This window comes from Saimiri boliviensis, chromosome 7 (assembly GCF_048565385.1).
Source record: "Saimiri boliviensis isolate mSaiBol1 chromosome 7, mSaiBol1.pri, whole genome shotgun sequence".
In the NCBI taxonomy this organism is placed as follows: Eukaryota; Metazoa; Chordata; class Mammalia; order Primates; family Cebidae; genus Saimiri; species Saimiri boliviensis.
In genome coordinates, this window is record NC_133455.1 from 79,680,403 (window position 1) to 79,704,131 (window position 23,729).

The 23,729-nt window shown below is 38.7% G+C and overlaps 1 protein-coding gene across 3 annotated transcripts in view; it reads left to right on the plus strand.

The window, feature by feature from the left end:
• The window catches only part of MSRB3 (methionine sulfoxide reductase B3), a 178,485-nt gene extending 160,316 nt beyond the window's left edge, over positions 1–18,169 (plus strand). For all 3 annotated transcript variants that reach the window (XM_003926531.3, XM_003926530.3, XM_074402849.1), the window contains 2 exons: positions 6,392–6,489; positions 15,237–18,169. In XM_003926531.3, the coding sequence (XP_003926580.2) occupies positions 6,392–6,489; positions 15,237–15,407 (269 nt within the window). In that variant the 3' untranslated portion in view covers positions 15,408–18,169. The remainder of the gene's footprint in view (positions 1–6,391; positions 6,490–15,236) is intronic.
• The last annotated feature ends 5,560 nt before the right edge of the window (positions 18,170–23,729 follow it).

A 23,729-nucleotide genomic window follows, 5' to 3' on the forward strand; every position in this document is an offset into this window, starting at 1 on the left:
TATTTAGAATGACAGATCATCAGTTACCCACAAGAAAAGAAGCCTGGAAGACTGCTCTCTTAAGTTATTAAACAGCCTGTCTGGCATAATTGGGGCTGCTATTGAGGTACTGATATTCCAGAGTAAACCATTTCCCACTGAGGTATTCAGGGAACTCCAGGATGAAACTTTGTCCATCAGCAACTGATGACAACAGTCCTGGAGTTCCCAGGCAGCTTTTATATTCAGAGGGAAGGCCTTCTAAGGATACAAACCCATACCACATCTAATAGCAGATAAAGCCTCCATCAGATGTGTAGGATAACTGACCTTGGCCTCCATGTTTAAATAGGAACTGTTGATCAAAGATCATCAAAGATGTATGAAGGAAACCAAGAACTTGAAACTTAAAAACCAGCATAAAAACAGCAGTTGCCCCAGAAGAAGCAGAGATATTTTAGAGAATCATAAAAAAACTAAAATGAAACAACTCTCTAATTAATATTCTCAGAAATATTTGAAAAGGTATTTCTTTTATAAAGTAAGATGATGCTGTTACCAAGAAAGCCAGAGACCAAAAATAATGTGAAAAAATAAGTTGCCAAAAAATACCTATGATGGAATGCCATTTATATAAAATTCTAAACATTTAAAACAGTATATATTCCTTCTGAATATAGACAGATTTAGAAGATGAATCAAAACAAGTGTGGGAATGGGAGGTAAGCAATTGTCTTTGGAGTACCAGGAGGCATAAGAGTAGGGAACCAGGTTTGCAGCAGATCCACCGTAACTGTTAGGGGGAGAAAGAAACCTGAAGACAATACAGAAAACAAGGTAATACCTGTGAAACCTAGGCAGTGAACATCTGTTAAATCATGGATACCTAGTCTGTTATTTGTATACCTTTGCATATGCTTGAAATGTTTGTAATTAAAAACTCAAAAAATAAAATTTTGAATACAGAAGAAGTTTGTACAGTTGTGCAACAAAGTCAAAATCCAGACAGAAAAAGAAGTGTGGCATGCCTTTTAACAAATGTTGCTATGTAAAAGATGGAAAATCAATTTGATTTTTGGTCTCCTAGGATTACCTGTTGCAGTAACGATTTGGCAGAACAATATGAATAGTGTTTATTAGTTTTCAATTCTTAGAATCTATAGAAAAGCACCAAAGACTTAATTATGGTTGGTCATTGGAATGGGGGAAAGGATAGGTGGAGGGAAAATGAGGTTTCTAAGGCCGTCTAACAGCATAGGTAGCTGAATGGTATTCTCTTTAGCTACAGATATTCATACATTTGATTGTTCATTTATGAGATAATTTTTTTGGAACAACTTCTATGTAGCAGACACTCTTTTAGTTTGTTGCCAGTACAGTGGTAAATGAAACAGACTCTGTTTTAATTTTTACTTATATTTTGTTCAAGAGGCAGGCATTACCCAATGAAGTTTTAAAGAAATTAAAAATAACTTAAGTATGAAAAAATTGGAAAGGGGAAGGGAGGAGAGATTATGTAGGTATTAATACTAAATATTAATCTTTCATAAGAAGAAATCAACTCATAATGTCTAAAACAGCACTGTTCTATGATGAAAATGTTCTATGTCTCTGGAAATCTTGGTGGAAATGTTCTATATGTACACCTTTGCCGTCTCACTTGAAATGTGGCTAGTGTGACTGAGGAACTATAATTTAATTTAATTTTAGTTAATTCAAATTTAAACAGTGACATGACTGGTAGCTACTGTATTGGACAGCACAGGTTAAAAATGAAATAAGAGATAGCAGCATAAGCATATTTTTAAAGAATTAAACAGAAAATTTATTGATTGTGATTGCTTGTGGGTATGGGGGAATTGACACGGAATGTCTCATTATGAGCTATTTTGTTTGATTTTCTACCACATGAACATATTTGGTTGATTACTACTTAAGTTTTTGGAAGACTATATTGCAACCAAATGGGTCTTTGAAGGGGAACAAAGAATTATGTTTTTAAATGAGATAGAAGTTATACTTGAAGCATCAGATCAAGGCAATATTAAATAATTTGGCAAGAGTCAGGGCTCTAAGCTTCATAAGGAGTTGGATTATTTATCTTGAGTTAGGTAGTAAGGTAAATTGTAGCCAGTGAGGTTAACAGATTCCAGCTACAAATAATCGAAATACTACAAATTTTGAAATATGACCCAGGAATTAGAGAGCTGAGGACTAATACAAAAATAAGGACTTGTTCCTCCCACTTGTCTCACCAAAACTGCTAAAATATGTGTCATTGTTATTAAACCATCACCCAAACCCAGTGGGATTCATTGTGTTCAAACTTACTTTACATTTGAAAATAAAACATGTGTGATTACCTTTCAATTCAATAAGTTCTCATTCATGAGTAGTTTCTGCTAGGTTCTACTGATGGGTCATGTAGCTGACTACCAAGGCTTCTAAGTTTTATTTTAGTGTGGGGAAGGATTAGGGGAAGTGAAAGCTGTATAGCAATTCTTGTTAAATTAAGAATAGGACAATGAGGTCCACATTTTTTAGATGTGGTTCAGATAGAATTGACTTCAGCTTGGTTACACTTTGTTGCTAACTTTAGCAACTTGTTTCATAGATTTTTTTTTAAAGGTGGAATTGATTGGGATAGAGAGCTTGGAAAGTTTTTCTTTTGAGGCAGTTGGCATGAACCGTTTAGAATTTGTCAACAGAATACTACTTGTGGAGAGCTATGCCATTATTCAATTACGGGTTCAAGTAGACTTGGAACAGATTTATTAAGTTACATTATGGGTTGGAGGGGGAATAATTATTTATACTGCAATCTAAAAAAAAAAAAATCCATTCTAGTGTAGATGATATGGGAAGCACCAAAGGAGCTACAACTACCCATCTGGATCACTTGCTCTTATATTTGAGATGAAAATGAGCATATCCTGGAGTTGCTTGATATGATATGAGAAGTATGACATTATATCTGCAGATGAATGTGACCTGACGGGTGAATAAAATTTAAGCAGAACTGCCATATTTCAACTTGCCTGCTTCAGTTGTACATATATTTATTTGCTATCTAGAGATGGGAACTCTTTGAGGGGTGAACCTACTTATTGAAAATAAATCATCCTTGGTAATAATAGGCTAGTATCTAAAAAGTACAGTTTATATTTTTTGAAATGAAATGACAATAGGCTTAATCCAATCTCATCAAATAGAAACAAAAGGATATGTTGGGGGCGGGGTGAACCGACCCTGTTTATACAGGTTTTCACATGACTTTTCTTTTAAAAAGTGCATGGAATGCATCCAAAACAAATAATGTTTTGTTAGAAGACCAAAAGAAAAATCCTAGAGAAAGGAGGATGGATGATCTTTCTTTAATGTCAAAACTGACATAAACACACTCCTCTTCCCCCACCCTTTTGCTCAAGATAATTTTCTCAACAAGATGCAGATTGCTTCAGTCTTTGCCTATCACCCTTTGAAGCACTTTCATTATTATTAGGAGTGGGGGCAAGGTTTCCTTTGAGGATTTTTACAGCAGTGAAGAGTTCCTTCTTTAAATAGTTTCACATGATGAGGGAATTCTGCTTTCAAAGTGCTGTCATCACTGTGGCTTCTCTGCCATAATACAGTTTATTATTGGGGCAAAGTCCTTCTTGGTTTGATTGTCATTAAGTACTTACCTTTCTGATGTCCTCTTTCTATAGAATGTCACTTTTTCTGAGAAAGCTTAGCAAAGCAACTCAGCATTCTCCTTTGTTAACTCTATTGGCCCAGTTGGCCATGATTCTCTTTTGAAATGTGTTCCATCACAGGGAGCACAGTCTCCAGCATGGTTTCTCCTGTCCATCTCCACTAATCAAGATTTGGGTTGACATACTGAATATTCCATTTTAAAATCTGCCATTTCTTCTAAAGGGCAAAGGGACATGTGAGTTCTGGGGAGCTTTGAAATGTCTCTTTATTTTTATTTTTTGAGTGTCTCTTCTAATGTTTAAATACTGCCATGGTAAACGACAAACAATTCAAGCATCAACAGTTTCCCAGAAACACTGAAATCTTTTGAGACCTCCACTCTGTTTCACCCTCTCATCCTGCTCTATTCTTGAACATAGCTTTCTGGAAAATTCTGTCCATATCTAATTCAGGAACAAAAAATTGAGGAAGAAAGTGGAATGTAAGGAAAGAGTCCTAAAGTCAGAATATTCATATCCTAGTTTACACTCTGCTACTTGCTGCCTGTGTAACCTTGGCAGGTAACTTAACCTTCTGCTCCCTCCCAACCCCAAAACCCTGTAAAATGAGTGAACTAGATGAACTTCATGTTTCTCCTCTCCTAAATGCACAAGAGTATATCTCTCCCCTACATAAAGATGCTTAATTACAGTGATTGAGCCAAGTTAGATACTGCAGTGAGAAACTAACACTAATATTTCCTGAGTTAGTCTGTAAGGAGTATGATTTTATTCTTTTTCTTTCTTGCAGAACTCTCTGATGTGCTGTGATTATTTATCTCATTTGCTTATTTACAGCTAACTGGAAATAAGTTTAAGAAACATTTGAGTTGTGCCTTTGTACTGGACACTGTGTTAGGCAATGAGAATACTCAAGTCAATGAGTTTAAACTGCCTTCAAGGTGCTCACTACTTAGTAAGGGAGGAAAGCATGAAAATAAATTTAAATCCAGGGTGATGCCTAGAATAAGATAAATAAATATAAGATGCAATGTAGCATAAAGAAAAATATATATGTATATATATTTCTCTATACCTATTTTGAATTCTAGGAATAGGACTATGTGGTGCTGGGATAAGGTAGCTTTATGGTAAATTTAACACAACAATGAAACTCCTAAACCTGTTTACTGTTGAATCAAATGTATCCCTCCCATAATATTAGTTGCCTTAAATTGCAATTAAATGAGTTATGCCCTTGAGGGTTAAAAAGGAAAATATGGAATGTTTTCTTTCTTTTCATAGATAAATGACTTTATTTTTCAATGTCCTCAAATATCACCATTAAACCTATTTTCACTAGCAATTGGCACTTCTGTCATTAACAAAGAAGTACCCCTAAATGTGTCAAGTAACCATTGTAAACCAAATATTACAGCCTAGAATATATTCAAATTCTCTTTAGAATTTAGAAAATGGGAAGAAATACATTTTCTTCAGAATGCTAGTATGTCTCAGCTTAAGTATTTTTGTGAAATGTTATAGTCTGGAAGGTTCAGGTTTTCCTGGTGCTTTGTCGCAATTTTGAGCTCAAATCAAGGAATTGGAAAGTGTTAAAACTCTTGGTGTTAAATCTAGCACTGATTATGAATACTATACTCTTGCATTGTGGGGGACAAAGGAGCTTGGGGGATTTGGCCGAATATGTTTTGTTTGAAACTGAAAATCATATTGTTGAAGTTTGCATTCTGTTTTTTTTTTTTCAATAAGTGTATTAACACAAAGTACTAAGTTCTTAAAGGCTTCTTCCTTTCTGCAGAAGTAAATTTGGCTTGTGAAAAAGAAAAAAAATTGCACCAGCAATTCAGCAACATCACCCCTCTTTTATCATTTTTGGGGTTCAGGCTTCAGCTCAGTAACTCCAGACATATTTTGGGGGAACATAAAAACATGCCCATAATACTGAACATAAAACCTGACCATACACTCAAAACATTTGTACAATCTTATGATCCACTTACCATCAAGTTTCTTAAAGTGTGCGTATAGTTTTAAAATCACTAGAATCAATAAAAATTGGAAAAAGATGCTCTGTGAGACAAGGTGCTACCTAGAGATGTCTGAGGAGTGATGCTCTATGAGTCTTTCCTATGAAGTGAGCAAGCTTCTTGCCCATGAAAATAGATAGATGCTATGATTTCCGGATAGCCCTTGTTCCAGGAAATTAGATGAAGATGGTGACGACAGGATAGTCATTTTTTTTTAAAAAAATATTTTAACTGTCCAGACTAAGTACTGAAAAAGCTTGCTTTCTAAGGAGGCATGGAATGGTTGAGAAGTTAACAGCCAGACCAATTGATTGTGTTTTAGAAAACATCATAATGGAAGATAGTGCTTCAGGGCCATGCCCAGTGACTCTGACGACAAAAGAAAGAGTGGTGAGAGAGAGCCGTCTAAGTTCAAGGATGCTCTAGAAAACTATTGGATGGTCTAAGAATGTCTCATGAAGCCCCAAACCCCAATGGAACTGTAATCTGAATGTGAGGAAGGATTAAAAAATAATTGTACTCTCATAAAATATATTCTCCTTCAGCTTTTTACCTTTCTTTTTCAGATTGAAAAGTTAAACAAACACTAAGAATTTTAATTATTTGCTTAGTATTTCTTTAAAATACATTCTAACCCAAGGCTATATATCTCTCCTCTCTGCTTTGATTCCTGTGCCTGCTGTTCTCCAGGTTGGCCTTCATTCCACGATGTGATCAGTTCTGAGGCAATCACATTCACAGATGACTTTTCCTATGGGATGCACAGGGTGGAAACAAGCTGCTCTCAGGTGAGTTCATCCTCTCTGAAAACATAATACGCTGCTCCCTCTGCAATGCAAACACTTTTAGGACTCCTGGTGGTGCTAGATATAGCAACTAAGGCCAAGTGACTGGTCACAAGAAGGACAGACAAGCATGATGAAGTCTATATGAAGTTTGAGGATGCCTATGTTCAGGTGTTTAGCAAGTCTAGTGGAATGTCAGGGCTGGTGTGATATCTCACGTCTGTAATCCCAACACTTCGAGAAGGCCGAGGTGAGAAGATCACTGGGGGCCAGGAGTTCAAGACCACTCTGGACAACGTAACGAGACCTCATCTCTACAGAAAATATTTTAAAACTTAGCAGGGCATGATGGCATATGCCTGCATTTCCAGCTACTCAGGGGGCTAAGCCAGGAGGATTACTGGAGCTCAGTAGGTCAAGGCTTCAGTGAGCTATGATCATGCCATTGTATTCCAGCCTGGGCAAGAGAACAAGGCCCTGTCTCATAATTAATTAATTAATTAAGTCAGTTATTGGCTTCACCACTATTAAACAAAATCATCGGTAGGAACAAAATCATCTTCAATTGGCTCAGAAAAGTGAAGACTGTGTTGTTCTTGGGGCATATGAAGATTTCATTATGTGGCTTTGTATAACCTGATGTTTTGATAAGCTCCCTCACCTTACAGTTCTGTGTACCCACTTCAATCAGAATGCCTCTAATGGCAGTGATCCAAACACATTCAAGGAAGACCTCAGAAATGGCTTTTCTTAGGTGGGTGTGAGAATGCTGGTTGAAGAGAGGATGTGGGAAGTGAAAGTTCAGTGGTAGGTTGGCTATATGAGATAAGGTAATTCCTTTCCTGCTTCTCCTAATGTATAGACATCCTCATTTCCAAGGATTTTCTAATTAGTTCCGTTCGTTCTGCTCTAACCAAATTAATGCTGGCTCTAAGGAAGGAAATGAACATGTGTTGAGGAGGAGGCAAAAATAGTTAATTCGACATCCACAATTGAGAGACTTGAACTTGTAGGTATTTTGTGCTTAAACAAAGAGACATAGAATCTCCTTCTGTATGGAATAAGAGCAGCTCCATATTCTATTGAAGGCAGTCTTGTTCTTCTAATCTGCTTTAAATAAGTGAAATGTTCAGTTTGCAACATTGTGGCATTGAAAGTTATTGACACCACAAGGTATTTTGTTGAGGAATCTATTGGACATATCAGCGGTACAGGGACATAATTAGGCAGCGGTAATAGCAAAGTGATTGCCATATGGGCCTCCCTCAGCATTCTTTACCTGCCCTTTATCCATTTTTCTTTAACCCCCTCCGCAAGGCACAAGATTTTTAGGGAGTAGATGGAATATTTACTACCAAGTGGGGAGGGAGATTGGTTTTAACCTAACCATCTGATGAATTTTTGTTTTTATTAAAAAAAAAGAAAAGAAGACTGGCAAGTTTCCTATCCTCCAAGTGTGAGGACTACTCTCTGTCTTGAAAATTAGACTTCATATTTTATCTGAATCATATTTGCAGCTCACTCTTGTTTCTCAGAATGGAGTCCATGATGGTGATAACAGAACTTTCTGGTGCTGGGTTTCACCCCGAGAGGGTCTAATGTAATTGGATGGGTTTAGTATGGGCAGCAGCATTTTTAAAAGCTTCTCTGGTTAATGCTCATAATAACATTCAGAGGTAGGTTCTTTTTTTCTGTGTTATTTTACAGTTGAGGAAATGGAGGCACAAAGAGAGCAAGTAAACTTGGGTCAGTTTATGTGGATTTAAGTGGCAGAGCTGAGACTTGACTTAGGGTACTCTGCAGAACTCTTTATGGTGCCACATAGATAGACAGATTGAAAAGAGTCATTAAATTTAAAATTCCCATGATCTCCCGGCAGTTGGCTTAACGCAATTTAATTTTGGGGTTTTTTGTTTGTTTGTTTGTTTGTTTTTTGAGAGGGGGTCTTACTCTGTTGCCCAGGCTGGAGTGCGGTGGCACGATCTTGGCTCACTGCAAACTCCACCTCCTGAACCCCAAGCAATCCTCTGACCTCAACCATCTGAGTAGCTGGGGCCACAGGTATGCATCACCACACCCAGATAATTTTTTTGTATTTTCAGTAGAGACAGAGTTTCACCATGTTGCCTAGGCTGGTCTCGAACTCCTGAGCTCAAGTGATCCACCTGCCTCAGCCTCCCAAAGTGCTGGGATTACACGTGTGAGCTACTATGCCCAGCCTGCAATTTAGTTTTAAATTCAATTAAATTTAATTGATGATTTTATAACTGTCACTAAAAGAAATTGAGATTACCTGCCCAATAATCTAAAATGTTTCACAAAATGGTAAACTATAAGTAGGAGGGCTCACATTAATTTGTAAATTAGGGACACAGTACTTAGTAAGCCTCTTTTAAGACTAACAGTTGCTTCTTTTCTTTTTTAAGCTACAAATGCTGTTACATGATTGTTTTTTCTTGTTTTCACTCAGAACCCATTTTCAAACATTGACTCTTATGAAAACTAAATTTAAAAGGTACAGAAAAAATGAAGCATACGATATTAACTTTCCTTATGGCACTACTCTCTAATAGCTTTGTGGCTAATTCTTATAATTCACTGTTGGAATAAACTTCTTTCTTAACATCAGTAGCAGTCTAGGAAAGATCATTATGAAGATGTTCTACAGTGACCAGTGACCAAAGAGAAATGAAACCCACAAACAATGCCAACATTAGGCAACATTCCTAAAAGAATGTTAAACCAAGCATGCTTGGTCAAACCAAACCAAACATAGCTGTTGGCCCCACGGTTAAAGCCTAAGGTGACTGTTTCTGTTCTTTCTTAACAGTTGTGTGACAAACCAACACTGACCTGCTCCCTTTTGGCTTCTTTTTTCACCACATTCACTTCTCATATTTCGAAAATGTTTGGCCCTTTCTTAACTAGAACTCTTAAATTTAAAGAAAAGAGGGAGAGGAATTTGTTCCACTAAGGTATGTATAAAAATACATGCTTTATAGTGAAGTAAGTTCCATGTAGGAGAGAATGAGGTTCCACCACTAAAGAATGGTATGTGTGCCAGACACGTGCTCTTGTGGATGGAGCAGGGGATGTCTGCCACCTAAGCACAAAAAAAACAGCGTAACAAATTCAAGTGGACTAGCTGTCTTTCATTTCAGTTTCGCTGTCTTTTATTTGTGTATTCCATGCACATTTATTTTCCTTTTGTTTTATGATTTTCTTTAGTTTTTTTTTTTTAATTTTCCTTTTTGTCAGGCATGTTTTTTTCACCTTGACTTGATAAAAGATTTAACTGTTCCCATACTAGAGCAACCATTTGTATTTTATTTCCTAGTATCTCATTTTTGCACTGTTTTTCATTATCTGTTTATCATCTTTTACCTTATAGTTTTTCAGTTCATGTAGTCGCTTCTCCTGCTTAAAACGTCTCCCATTTTTGAAGATGTTCTTTTTCTTTTTGCTGGTGAGATAGTGTGGAAAACTTCTCTGGTTTGCTCTCTTTCTAAAATTCTTGCTGTATTTTGAATTTACATGGCTTGCCTTTTCTCTGGACTGAATTGATCAATATGGTTTATATTATAAAAAAATTATTAGATGTTTTTAGTATGTTGTAGACATTTTCAGTTGGATATGATATGTGGCATATTTCTTTCCTTGGTAAAGATGAAATATCGAAATAGGAAGAACCTTTAACTGCCAACTTCTAAAAATGAACTGAGCCTTCATAGACAAAACTTAAATTGACCCAGCCTGCTCAGCAGTTTGTCAATATGGCAGTATTCATTGTTCTTTTGGTTCCTACGTAATTCTTACTTTAGTGCTTAGGATCCTTTTTTAAAAAAAATTGTGGTGGGGATGACACTATGCATGCAGTGAATTAGCCCTCATATTTGCGCAGGAATTATAGACTCACTGGGAGCTGATGGCCTACTGCCTCTTTACAGTACATTGTAAAGAGTTTGTCCATGTGTCCAGTGACTTCTCAGATAGTTTTTAGTAAAGTTTTACTGAGAGAGTTAAGATTGGCTGAGTCCTGTCACCACTTTTTCTAGAAGTCTTGCAGTGAGGTTCTTCTAAAAGAACTGTTATATAGGAAACAGCATACTGCCTAATCTTTGCATTGACAGCACAGAAAATAAGCAGGGGTGGGAGAGATTCTTCACTGTCTCCATTACAATTGCTGCTTATGAAAACTTTCTGATTTTTGTTGCAATTGTATTTGTTCTCTTTTGTTATTCCACCTATTGAGCTGAGAAATTACATTTCGGTTCTTTTCCAAAGAGAATCTTCATCTTCAGTTTGCTCACTTTGTGGGCACATATATTTTCCCTTCAGCAGCAGCCATTTTGTAACAATTTTCGGCTCTAAAGAATTTTCCTTAGTTTAATTTATATTTTCAGTTAGTGATAAAATACATTGCTTCTATTCCAGTTTCACTGACTACTATGAATAATCATTTGACAGCCTCTCCCTAATCCTTCAACCCCAGCCTGTTAAGCAACGCTTTGTCAGGAGTTTAAATTCAGTGCAAAGAGGTAAGATTTCCATGGTTTAAGCTGTAGTTCAGTGAAGTAAGTTCCTTCTAGAATACTTGCGGAATTCTTTCTTCTTCAGATCAAAATTCTACATCTGGAGCAAATGGGAGTCTAATAAATCACTTAACTTTTGTAATAATCTTTAAGGAAACCATCAGGTCTCTTGAATTTACCCATGTTGGAGTCTATTTATGAGTGCTGCTATTACTGTTGAGTCTATGGTATAGTCCCTTAAGTTTGTTTAAGATCGTTATTAATTTGTTCTAAGTCAGCCAAATCAATAGAAAGGTAAATATGCACCAATAGAAAGCATTTTTCAAAAGTTAAGCAGTTTTTGGTAAAACTCCCAAACCTTATTAATCTTCTGCAGATGACAACTCATATATTGCTGATGATTAAAGATACCCATGTGTTACAATAGGGCTTCAGACTCACAGCCCATCTCTTTTTCTTGATCTTTCAGTAAAATCATAATGCTAAACTGGTGACTTCACAGTCATTTCCTTGGCAAAAGATTAATATCACAAGCACAGAGGAAAAAAGCCCCCACTTAAACACAAGTGTCTTCAATAACAGTGGGAGAAAACAGAATACTACTGGCAAAGTAAATTGCTTTTCTTCTTAAAACTGTTTTCTCTTTTCCATCCTGCCCCATGTGCCCAAGTGTAAGAGCCCCGCTTTGAAAGTGCTTCATGTCATAGATCAAACACTTAAGAGAAAATGACAATAATAAAGCCTAAACATCCTAGGAATAGCTAGAAGAAACCCTCTAAGACAGTGGGAAATACATCAGTGCGGAAAAATGTAACTGTGCTGAATACACTGTTTGTGTTTCTAGGCATACAATTGAGAACTACAGTTAGATTTTAAGGAATTATGTTAAATTTGATGCTCAAATACTTATTTTAGGGGGATCCTTTTCCTTGGTTCTCTGCAGGTTCTTTAGCTGCCAACTTTTCTGAGAGGAGGCTTAGGTGATAAAGGATTCTTGTGAGAATTCAATTGTTTTCATTTGAACAATGCTCTTCAGAATGAAGACTAGAATATTCAGGTACATTTACCTGTGAAATAAAGAAACACATAAGCATTAAAAACAATGTTCAAAATTCACACTAAGGATTCCATCCTGAAATAAATCATTAACAGCAGGTCTCAGAGATTTCTTCATCGAGCAACCAGTTTGTTTCCGTTACAACCAGGTGTGCTGAGAGATCCCAGCACATTGCCAGTTAGCTGGGGCCTGGGAGGCAGAGCTTGCTGGCAGCTAAAGAAACAATGCATCGCTGACAGCTTCCATTTATCCTCCCAGCTTTCCCAAGGCTAGAAGCTGCAAAGTTTGGACTCCATGCTTGACCTCTCAGGGAGGAGCCATTGGGGCTTGTGTGCTTTTCAAAGAAACCGGGTAACATTCCTTTCTGGGAGACTCGGTTTACCTGGGAGGAGGCACAAATGGCACTGTGTAAGTTAAGCTTCCCTCAGACAAATGGCTTTGCTGGCAGTGGGGTGGGCATGTGTACAGTGCCACAGATCAGATAAACTCCTTTCTATGTTTTGAGATGCTGCTTCCACCTCAGTAACCTAAGGCTGCTGCGACTCTTCCAGAACACTCTGGCAAGTATAAGGAAGCCGTAACTATCATTTTCAGGGGACTCGGTTTCTGAGGATTTTTCTACCCCCATCCTCAACCCATATATCTGTTAGCAAATGGTTTTTATTGTCTTTTTCTTACTATAATTTCTCTTCCTCACTTCTCCTTTTTCTTTTGCTTTGGATTAAGGACACACCTAGAATCAGTGTTTTCCATTCTATTTAACCAGAATACTAGTTCCAGATTAGCAAATGAAACTACAGGTTGAAAATAGACCCAGTTCAACAGATTCAGTTACTGTAATTTGGATTTTAAATATATGATTTGGGAAATTAAGACCATATAACTTATTCTTAAACACCTTCAAATATATCCTTACTACAGTTTATTTTTGGTGTAGTACAAATAGAACTATTTTCTCAAGATGCTCAAGAGATTATTAGCAAGGGCAATATTATTTATATTTTTCCCAACTAGCTGTATTCTCTCATTAGACACACACACACACACACACACACACACACACACACACACACACACACACACATACCCCTAAGGCTTTTAGGTATATGAAAACTTCATCTCTTAAATGCCAAATGCTCTAAGTGTTGGGGCTGCATCTGAGATAAATAATTGTGCACACACACTGGTCACCGAGAGCACTAGTTCCTGTTGGACAGCACCTTGACTATTTTGGCAGGCAGAAATGGGGGTTTTCCTGTGTCCACTGGGCAAGCATATGTATTTTTACTGGTTCATCTTAGCTGTAGATGCCTAAAAATTTGGCATCAATTATTTATAGAAAGGAAAAGCAATCTGAGCTGTCAGCCTTGATATTACCTAAACCTGCATAGAATGTGGTAAAATAATACAAGATTTGTTTTTTAGGCCTGTTTCGTATTTTCTAGGCAATAGATCAAATCAGTTCAGGGTTCATTTTTAGCCCTTTAATAAACTGACACAGTATGCTGGCAGTGAAATGAGAATGCACTTTTAACATGGAAGTGCCGTACAGTCAAAGTTGCTATTTGTGCTATTTATTAATAACTAGGGAATGCTTGAGCACTGAGCTTAGCATGTTCAACAGGGAAACTAAGATTCTGGTGCTTTTCATTGTAGTGAACACTTTCCCTCATTTTTCTCTTTTCATCTCCATTTGGTATCTCAGCCCCAGTCTCTTGTCAATTTATACTCTTTACTTGAAACTCATGTTTTATACACCAGACCAGCACAGTGAGAATTAACAAATCATTGACATGCCTTTTCTCTCATACAGTTACCTAAATCTTGACTCTTCCCTCTCCTTGAAATGCCCTCCCCTAGAGATTCACTTCTTCCAGGTCCTTATTCCAAAGTCACCCCGGGGAGCCCTTTCCCAACCACCCTATCTGACATTTCATATCACCTTTTTTCCCCCCGCCTTAGCATTGCTTTTTACCTTTCATTCTTTATAGTTCACTTGTTTTTTTGTGTGTGTGTACTCTCTGTCTCTCCCACTAGAATATAAGCTCTATGAGGCCAGGGACTGTTGTCTGTACTCCAGAGTCTATAACAGTGCCCAGCATGTAGTGGGCACTCCATAAATAAGTGAATTAATGGAAGTCATTTACCTCAGGTGTTGGTTTCTTTGTTCCACGATAAGTGATGGATTTTCACAGCCTGCTTGTGAATATGCTGCACCAGTGTCTCCATCTCCTTCACCCCATCCCTGCTGGAAAAGGGTAGGAGATATTCGGAGTGTGAGATGTACCTTCATCTCCCGAAGCTGTACCCAGGGTCAAAGCACTTAGTGCAGAGCTATTCACTGAGCCAGTTTTTCTGGACAGACTTTCTTGGAGCTGAATTTCTCTCAAACATCAAAATGATGCTCCTTCTGCCTCTGTCTAGACCTTGGATCTCTTCTTCCCCAGCTTTTGAATAGTCAGTAAAATTGATTTTAGCTAAACAGCTTATTCCTTTTCTTTATATTATAGTTCATTTGGATAAAGAAGCGAGCATGATACTCCACTTATTGGAAGCCAGGAAAAAAACAATTGTGTACACTAGAGAGGTTTCCTTTTGCTACATTTGCAGCCCTGGTGACTGTGACATAAATCTATTTAGCCTTGCCATTGCTTAGCTGGGTTCCAAGAACATCCAATGCTTGTCTGATGTTAAGTTTTACTGCCCATGAAAGCAAACATCACCTCTGTCATGGCCAGTTAAATAGTATCTTTTCAGTGGACTTCTGCATATCTGAAACCCACCCATCCAAAGCCAAAAGTAATGCCAGGGGGAAAGATTTTCTGCCATGTTTCTTACAAGGGAAGATCAAGGGTCAACTTGATTCATAAAATTATGGCAGTCATTTTTCAGCTGGCTGAGAGACTTCACAGATCAAAAAATACAGTGGCTCCTAAATGATTTCTGATATGCACAATTCTAGTGTTTTTTATTCTCAGCATGTGGTGCAAAGCCTGCCAGAAACCATCTTTGTGGCTATTGACAGGCGGATTAGAAATCATCCACGATAGTTTCCTTCATTTCTCTACAGGCTGGTCATCCATTTAAACTGCTTAATGTGAGTTCCTCTCAAAGCCTGCTTTGTGCATGCTTTTCGCTTACATTTTGTTCTTCTCTTTCAGTGTGGTGCTCACCTTGGGCACATTTTTGATGATGGGCCTCGTCCAACTGGGAAAAGATACTGCATCAATTCGGCTGCCTTATCTTTCACACCTGCGGATAGCGGTGGTGCGGCCGCCGAGGGAGGCAGTGGGGTCGCCAGCCCAGCCCAGGCAGACAAAGCAGAGCTCTAGAGTAATGGAGAGTGATGGAAACAAAGTGTACTTAATGCACAGCTTATTAAGAAAATCAAAATTGTTTATCTTAAATAGATATATTTTTTCAAAAACTGTAAGGGCAGTTTTGTGCTATTATTTTTTCTTCTTTTGCTTAAACAGAAGCCCTGGCCATCCATGTATTTTGCTATTGACTAGATCAAGAACTGTTTATAGCTTTAGAAAATGGAGACAGCTTTGTGAAACTTCTTCACAAGCCACTTATACCCTTTGACATTCTTTTCTTTGAGCACATGGCTTCTTTTGCAGTTTTTCCTCCTTTGATTCAGAAGCAGAGGGTTCGTGTCTTCAAAAGTGAAAATAGAGATCTCTTCTGCATTGCAGAGACCAGAGCTGGGAAGTGCAGGGCATGGAGACCTGCAAGACATGTGGCCTTGAGGCCTTTGCACAGACCCACCTAAGATAAGGATGGAATGATGTCTTAATAAGACTGCTCAGCTTTGTGGAAAGTTTGAGCTAAGGTCATTTTTTTTCTCACTAAAAGGGTGTGAAGGTCTAAAGTCTTTCCTTATGTTAAATTGTTGCCAGATCTGAGGGGTTATATTGAATGCTGTGGCAGAGAAGTAAACATTACCTCACTGTTCGGCCTTTATTTTATTTTATTTTCCATTGAAAGCATTGGAGGCCAGGTGCGGTGGCTCACGCCTGTAATCCCAGCACTTTGGGAGGCCGAGGTGGGTGGATCACTTGAGGTCAGGAGTTCAAGACCAGCCTGGCCAACATGAGAAAACCCCATCTCTACTAAAAATACAAAAACTAGCTGGACATGGTGATGCATGGCTGTAGTCCTGGCTACTCCAGAGGCTGAGGAAGGAGAATCACTTCAACCAGGGAGGCAGAGCCTGCAGTGAGCTGAGATCGCACCACTGCATTCCAGCCTGGGCAACAGAGCAAGATCCTGTCCAAAAAAGAAAAAAAAAGAAAAAGAAAATAGCATTGCAATGCAAGACAACTGTAAAATATTGAGCCCCACTTGGTCTAAAATTTAAAAAGTACACCTGGTAACAAGAGCGAAACTCCGTCTCAAAAAAAAAAAAAAAAAAAAAAAAAAAAAGGACACCTGCCCATTGCCTTTTTATAAGTCCTTCTTTCCACACCTAAAAGCAGCTGCAGCTGGATCTGGAAGGGCATTTTGGTAAATTCCACTGTGTAAAATAAAAGATTGAGGACGACACACTTCATCAAGGCAGCAGGAATGACAGAGAGCAGAGAAGACCAAGGATGAAGTCTTGGGTACTGAAAAATTCAGTGCTGGGCTGAAAAACGGACAGGACACTACAAGTAACAAACAGAATCCAAGTGGGGGCCCTTGTGCGCAGAGCTCCAAGTGACCTCCGGAGAGACATGGGGATTCACATGGAAAGCTAAAACAGAAGCTCAAGTTTCACACTCAACATAATCTTCTGTGTGACAAGGGACAAGCCATTTATCCTCTCTGTGCCTATTTCTTCATGTATAAACTGGGACTCATAATATTTGTAAAATGTATTGATACTCTCAGGGCAAATTCACGGTATTGCTAGACAATTGAGATCAGTGTTGTAAAATTAAACTGATCTGGTTCTAATTGCCTCAAAGGCCAAAGCCCAGGCATTTGAAATGGAAAGAAGCAGAGAGGAGGCTGACTTAGCTGATTGGTATGGAAATAGTTGGGCCAAGAGCCAGAATTTCCCTTTGTAGCAACACAGCTAGTTTTACTTTGAGAAGCTCTGCTCAGTTGCTTCATAACATTGAGTCTGGTGAAATGGATGTCACTGTGCACAATAAAGTTTTCACAAGTATAAACAATGGTGATATTAGTCAACATTGCTGTAGCCAGGTATGAAGGTATGGTGTGTGACGAATGTACATTGTGTTTGCAGCTTTGAATGCTAATCTTGAATTATAGTTTTTTTTAAAAAAGTTATTTTTGTAAATCTTTGAAAGCTTTCCTTGTAAGCACCAGGACAAAAAAAAAAAAAAAAAAAAAAAAAAAAAAAAAAAAAAAAAAAAAAGAAAGAAAGAAAGAAAGACGGACATTTGACAATTATAAAGAAACAATGAGAAATTAGAATGAAAAGCTATGACAAACAGTGTCAGTGTGGCCATGTCCACATTCCTCCATGTCTCTCTCTACAAGCACCTCCTTAAGAAGCCCGACATCCCAGTGGCCTCTTCATAGTCGTGTATGCTGCTACGTTGTGATTCCAGGTTAGCCCTACTCTTATCTGGATGTTCACATCAGAGATTTCTATCTGAGCATCCAGATGCCCTCTCAGCTCCAAGACATTCACCCCAGGCCCTGGGTTCACTCTGGAATTCATAGGCTTCTAAAAATGAGGTATAAAATTTAAGACCAGACCTCAGCCATCAACATCCAGACCATCCTGTAAGTCTTTCCAAATCTCACAGAAAAAGCTCCAATATTTCCCAGTGACCCCAGGATTCCATGTTGGGGTGGCCACAGAAATGGGTCTCTCAGGGCTTTGCCATAGCCTGCAGCCCATCCTTCAGAGGCACACAGAGCACCTCTCGGCTGCTCTAGCTCTGTGGGGTAGCCTCCCCTGGGGTCCCTGGGATGCAGGCCACAGTGCTGGGGTAGACATGGAGGGTCAGTGAGAGGCTGTACTGATCCCTTTCCACAGAGACTCTATTGCCATTTTTCCTTTATTTTTATTATAGAACTTAACATTTCACTCAAAAAAAAAACCCTCTTTTTCTAATCCTTAGTCTTTGTTTCACAGAAAGCCAGTTTTTCTTCTACCACATTTTCCAGGATCAACTTTAAGAAAAATGCAACATCCATTGAAAAAAAGTGAGGTGTATGCATGTGGTTTAATTCCAGATTGCTTTTGGGTTTAAGTGGTATCAAATTTCAGTATATTTCTGTCTTATGTGAAAGAAATATATTACTAAAACGTCAGTGAGCAATAATGTCAGCTGTCAAGCACTAGATTTATTTTTGCAGGATATGGAGTGCAATGAAGTGAGTCAATATGGCGAGGTGTATGTGATCTGTGGGAGTTAATGCCATTTAACATAGGAAGTGTATGGGACTTTCCCTCTCTGCACTCCAGCTCTTACTGTACCATTAGAAGATGCAGGATTCTGTTGGTGTGTGAAAAGTACAACCTACATTCAAGCAGAATGGATCTAAAGAAAGCAGCAGTATCTGTTGTACTAGAGAACAGCCCCATGTGTTTCTTAGATGCATTTAAATTCTTAATGCAAATGATGTAGCAATTTGAAAACTTCTCCATGCTAATTGTGTTTAAAATGTCTTGCTTTAAATACCAAAAAAAAAAAAAAATGGTGAAGGGGATTTATCTTTTGTTTTGAAGGTTAAATATTATTTTTGCCTTAGATAGCTTTGTAGTAATTTTTCTCCAGACAGTTCAAAACTTTTGAAAAAAAGACATGAATTTTCATTAAAAACCCTTTTCCAATGTTTATTGTATACAAGAATTATGCAATAAAATTTCTTTATAAAAATATTTTCTTCTTTGCTTCCTAAAGACTCCTCTTATTTTCAGCACAGATACATGGACTGCAGTTTGTAGTAGACTGCTCTGTCTGCCTCCTTAACCAGCTGACAAGTCTGCAGTCTGTATAGAGAGCCTTTCATCTGATGCAGTCTTTGGAAGTTGGGTCTCCCACAGTAGGGTCAAGTCCAACTCTCCATACCACAGGCCCTGGGAGAGGTCTCCAGGGATCTGAAAGACTAGAGGAAAGGGAAGCATTTGTAGAATTACTCAACCTTCACCTCACCTCAGCAAAATCTTCAGCAGCATGTGTATGCTGCTGAAATATGGACTTGGGAGTTCCACCATGACAACTCTGTGGGTAAAAATGCAGGAATGATACCATACTGATGCCTTGGCCTCTATTAAAAAAATTGATAGGAAACTTACGAGGGTTGGTCTCTAGGGCAGTATATTAGGAGCTTTCCATTGTTCACAGATGATTTCACCTTTAAAAGCCATCTCTACAGATGAGTTTTGGAATTGTATTATTTGTTGTTGAAATGTTGAGTTGTTTTGTTGATTTATTTACTTTAGGGGGCAGAAGTGGAGTGATAAAGACTTTTGTTCTTCAGCCAGTTTTTTTAAGTCATAATTCTGGAATCTTAAAATTCACAGGCCAGCAACTTTATGTAGTGTGCCTTAGAACACTGCTTTTCATAGTGTAGTCCTCAGGCACTGAGGCATCAGCATCACCTGGGAACTTGCCAGAAATACAAGTTTCCAGGCCTCGTCTTGGACTTCCTTAATCAGAAATTCGGGGCTGGGGCCTTAGCAGTCTGCACTTTAGCAAGACCTCTGTGTGATTCTTGTGCTTATTCAAATTTGAGAACCACTGCCTTGGAACTTTTAGTGAGAAAACTTCAATTACTGTTAATTTTAAAAGCATTTATAGCTGACCCTCAAAAATGGCTTTTTTTTCATCAGTAATTTTCTTTCTACAGGGGTGGGTGGATAGTTTTCCCAAAACATCATGCCTTTTAGCTCTTGTTGTTCCTCACTGCCCATTTATCTTGTCTTGGAGGACTAGCCTGTCCTCATTCACTAGCACCACCTTAAACTATTTGCATTTCTGGGCTGAGCCTGGGCTGCCCAATGGTGCTTCCCAGTGCCTTTTTAGAACCACAGAGTTCATCACAGTAATGTCAAGAATTGGAGAGCAGACCTCAGTGTATAAATTTACATATCACCTTTCCCATCTCTTCCATTTTCTTACACCTCTACCTTTCAACATTATCATCATGGCTTTTTTTTTTAACCATTTAAGAGATTTCTTCAAAGTTGCCATATACCCAAATCTTCAACTCTTTTTTTGTCAAAAAACTGCTTTTGTTACCAAGATCTTGACAACAAAATGACTTTTAGAAGATACTGACATTCAGAAAGTTTGAATTTAAAAACTCCGAGACAGGCTTATTAGCACCCCATACCAGTTTCAAACCCTCGTTGTGCTTTACACAGCAGATCGAAATTTCACCATATTTTGATGTGGGGCCTGAAAAAATGCCCTTTGCTATGGAAGAATATTCTGGCAAGAATGCTTTCCATCCAGTTACTTACAGAGGTCAGTCTTATGGGCCAATCTTGGAGGGATTGGCCTGAAGATGAATGTAAGCTCTAAACGAGGCAGCTCTGACACCCCTTGCCCAAAACACCTGAAAGGCTGTCCTGTGGGTGTAAGGAGCTTTTATGGAACCACCATGTAATAAGACCATAGTGACCTGAAATTTGGGAGCCAAATTATATTCTCCGCCCACATGAGATTTTCCCAATTTGTAGTTGATTACAAAACCATATCAACTTGTCCGGTTATGGATGCCAGGGAGTTTCTTTTCTTTTTTTTTTCTTCCTTTCCTTTCCGTTCTCTCCCCTCCCCTCCCTCTCCTCCCCTCCCCTCCCCTTCTTTCCTTTCCTTTCCTTCCCTTTCCTTCCTTTACTTTCCTTCTTTCCTTTCTTTCTTTCTTTTTTTGGGGTCTCACTGCTCTGCTGCCCAGGCTGGAGTTCAGTGGTGCGATCTTGGCTCACTGCAACCTCTGCCTCTCAGGTTCAAGTGATCCCCCCGCCTCAGCCTCCCAAGTAGCTGGGATTACAGGCAGCTGGCTGTAATCCCACCATGCCTGGCTAATTTTTGTATTTTTAGTAGAGATGGGATTTCACCATGTTGGCCAGGTTGGTCTTGAATCCCTGACCTCATGTGATCCACCCACCTCAGCCTCCTACAGTGCTGGGATTACAGGTGTGAGCCACCGTGTCCAGCCAAGGAGCCTCATTCTTATTTCAATGTTTTCAGCTCTCCTGCCTGCATAGTCTACCCCGCTATTCCCAGTAAACATATACTCACTCACCCTTATTATCTTGTAGGTTAGGCTGGAACCACACAGATTTTCCAGAATAAGCAGGACAAATCAGTCAGTAATTAATAAAGTGCTTAGTTCAGCACAACCCTGACATGGGCAAGGTATAGATGTGTAAATAACTAGAAAGCAAAGTAAAAGAGGTTATTTGTGTAAAGACAGCCCAGGAGAGAGTCATAATTGTTAAGTTGCAGTTGCCTCAACTTTATTCCCAAGGCGTTCAATCTCACCACCGGTTTCTTTTTACCTTAATAATACTATGGATTGAATAACCTCTAGCAATAAGTCAGGCACTTGATTCATTATTTCTATTGTGAGGTAGGTACTCTTATCCCCATTTTACAGATGATTGTGCTAACAGCTCAAAACAGTTAAGACAAATCACATAGCTAGTCCATGGCCAAGCTCAAATTGAAATCCAAGTTCCTGTGACTTCAAACACTGTGCCCCTAACTCCACTTTTGGCTGCCTCCCATGTAGGACACTCGCTACTTGGACAGTTTTCAGCTGTGGTAGGTTTGACCCTGGGAGGAAAAATGTATATATCATTTCTTCATTTCTTATTTGTTTCAAGTTAACTGCAATTCGCTCTTCCAAAATACATTCTGCAGTGTGTGCAATTTCAGAGGGACCTAATTAAGCCTTAGTATGTCTTGATTTTCTTACACTTTGGTGACAGAGAGTTTCATAGTTTTCCTCAAAGGGCTAACTTTAACACTCCTAATAATTCTTTTTTCAAGAAAATTAAAACAATGTTTTTATTTCAATCGCTTTTGGAGTGCAAGTGGTTTTTGGTAACACAGAGGAGTTCTATAGTGGCAGATTCTGAGATTGTAGTGCACCCATTACCCAAGTAACACTCCCAAGATTCTAACTATCATAACAAAAAAAAGTCCTATTCTGGATTCACATGGTGGAAAAAAAAAAAAAGAATAGAGGTGATACTAAAGGTGCATTTAACCAAAATACTCAGTTTCTGGCATAGCTGATCCAGCTCATCTTTTCGCATCCAGAAAGATAGAAAGCCCAGGTGGTGGGGGTGGGGTGTCTTTACCAATGTCACTAAGTCAGACTCTGCCGTGCGAGGGCGAAGGAGGATGACAGGTTCCTGAGAGCTCTCACCACTCTCAGAGCATGTCTACAGGACACCTGATGGGCCTATCCCAGGAACTGACGGAATAAAGAGGTTCGTTTCTGTTTGATTACAATTCATGACAGATTGATAACTGCAGAGGCATTCATACTTGGGGTTTTGCCCCCCTTCTCTTTAACACCACAGCTTATAAGGCTACTCAGGCATCTGGTGTTTGTTAGATGGCTGTGTTGCATCATCCTTATGATTGCTGGGGAACATCTCCTAGCATTCGAGCGATTGAAAGAAAGACTATGGGGCACAAAATGGCCTCATCCGGTTTACATCTTCATTGCTGCGCTTCTCATATACCTGCTTACATCTGGAAAAAATCTCCAGGTAAACCTCTTGGGTTCTTTCTCTAAAGAGTAACTGCAATTATTAGGGCTATACCCAAATTCAGCTTAGAATAGGTATGTGGCTGAACTTCAGCCAAAACCCTGTGCCTGTCTAAAAGAGATTTTCTTTTTTTATATCCAATTACATAGGAGGGGGCTTTTCCCCACACATGGTCAGTGGGGTTCCTGATTCTTTATGCCCAAGTCTTCCATTTACGTCCTTAGGGAAAAGGCAGGGAAACTTTAGGGAAGAAACAGAGATCTCTTCAAATCTCCTTAGTGTTTTTTCTTCACTACCAAACCCCAGAATTCTAATATGGATTGCAGATCATGCCAAAATTTTACAAATGCTAAATCTTCATCCCACTAGGTACTATCACAAACTTTACCTTACTAACAGCATCAAGACCAAACAAAGAACAACAATAAAAACTGCAAGCAAAACCAACTACCATCTCTATTTCCAGCCTATCCCTCTGATATGTGGAGTTCATACATTCAGCATGATTTATTGAGCACATACTAGGGTGCCAGGTACCACACTTGGCACAGGAAACCCCAAACCGAATAAAACTCCCTGTGCAGTGCAATTAGCTGGAAAAACAGAAATGCAGCTAATTATGCATAATACTGGCATGTTGCATAGGGTTATGCAGAAGTGTAAATAAAATGTAATGAAAACTCAACTGGGAGAAGGATGAATTATCCTCCCCTAGAAAAGTGATGAAGCAGGGAGAGTGGCAGTCAAGGAAGGCTTCACTTATAGATGAAAGTGCAGCTGGGTCTTGAAAAATATGTAGTCTTTCACATAGAAGAGAAGAAAACAAGGTGGTTCAGAGAAAGAGTTGAGGTGAGATCTGTAACTTTTTCAAACACATTTCTGTTTATTTTGAGAAGTAGTGGTTGTCTAAGATCATCTCAGAAGTATTGTTTTTCATTTGCTTCACCCCCTCTCC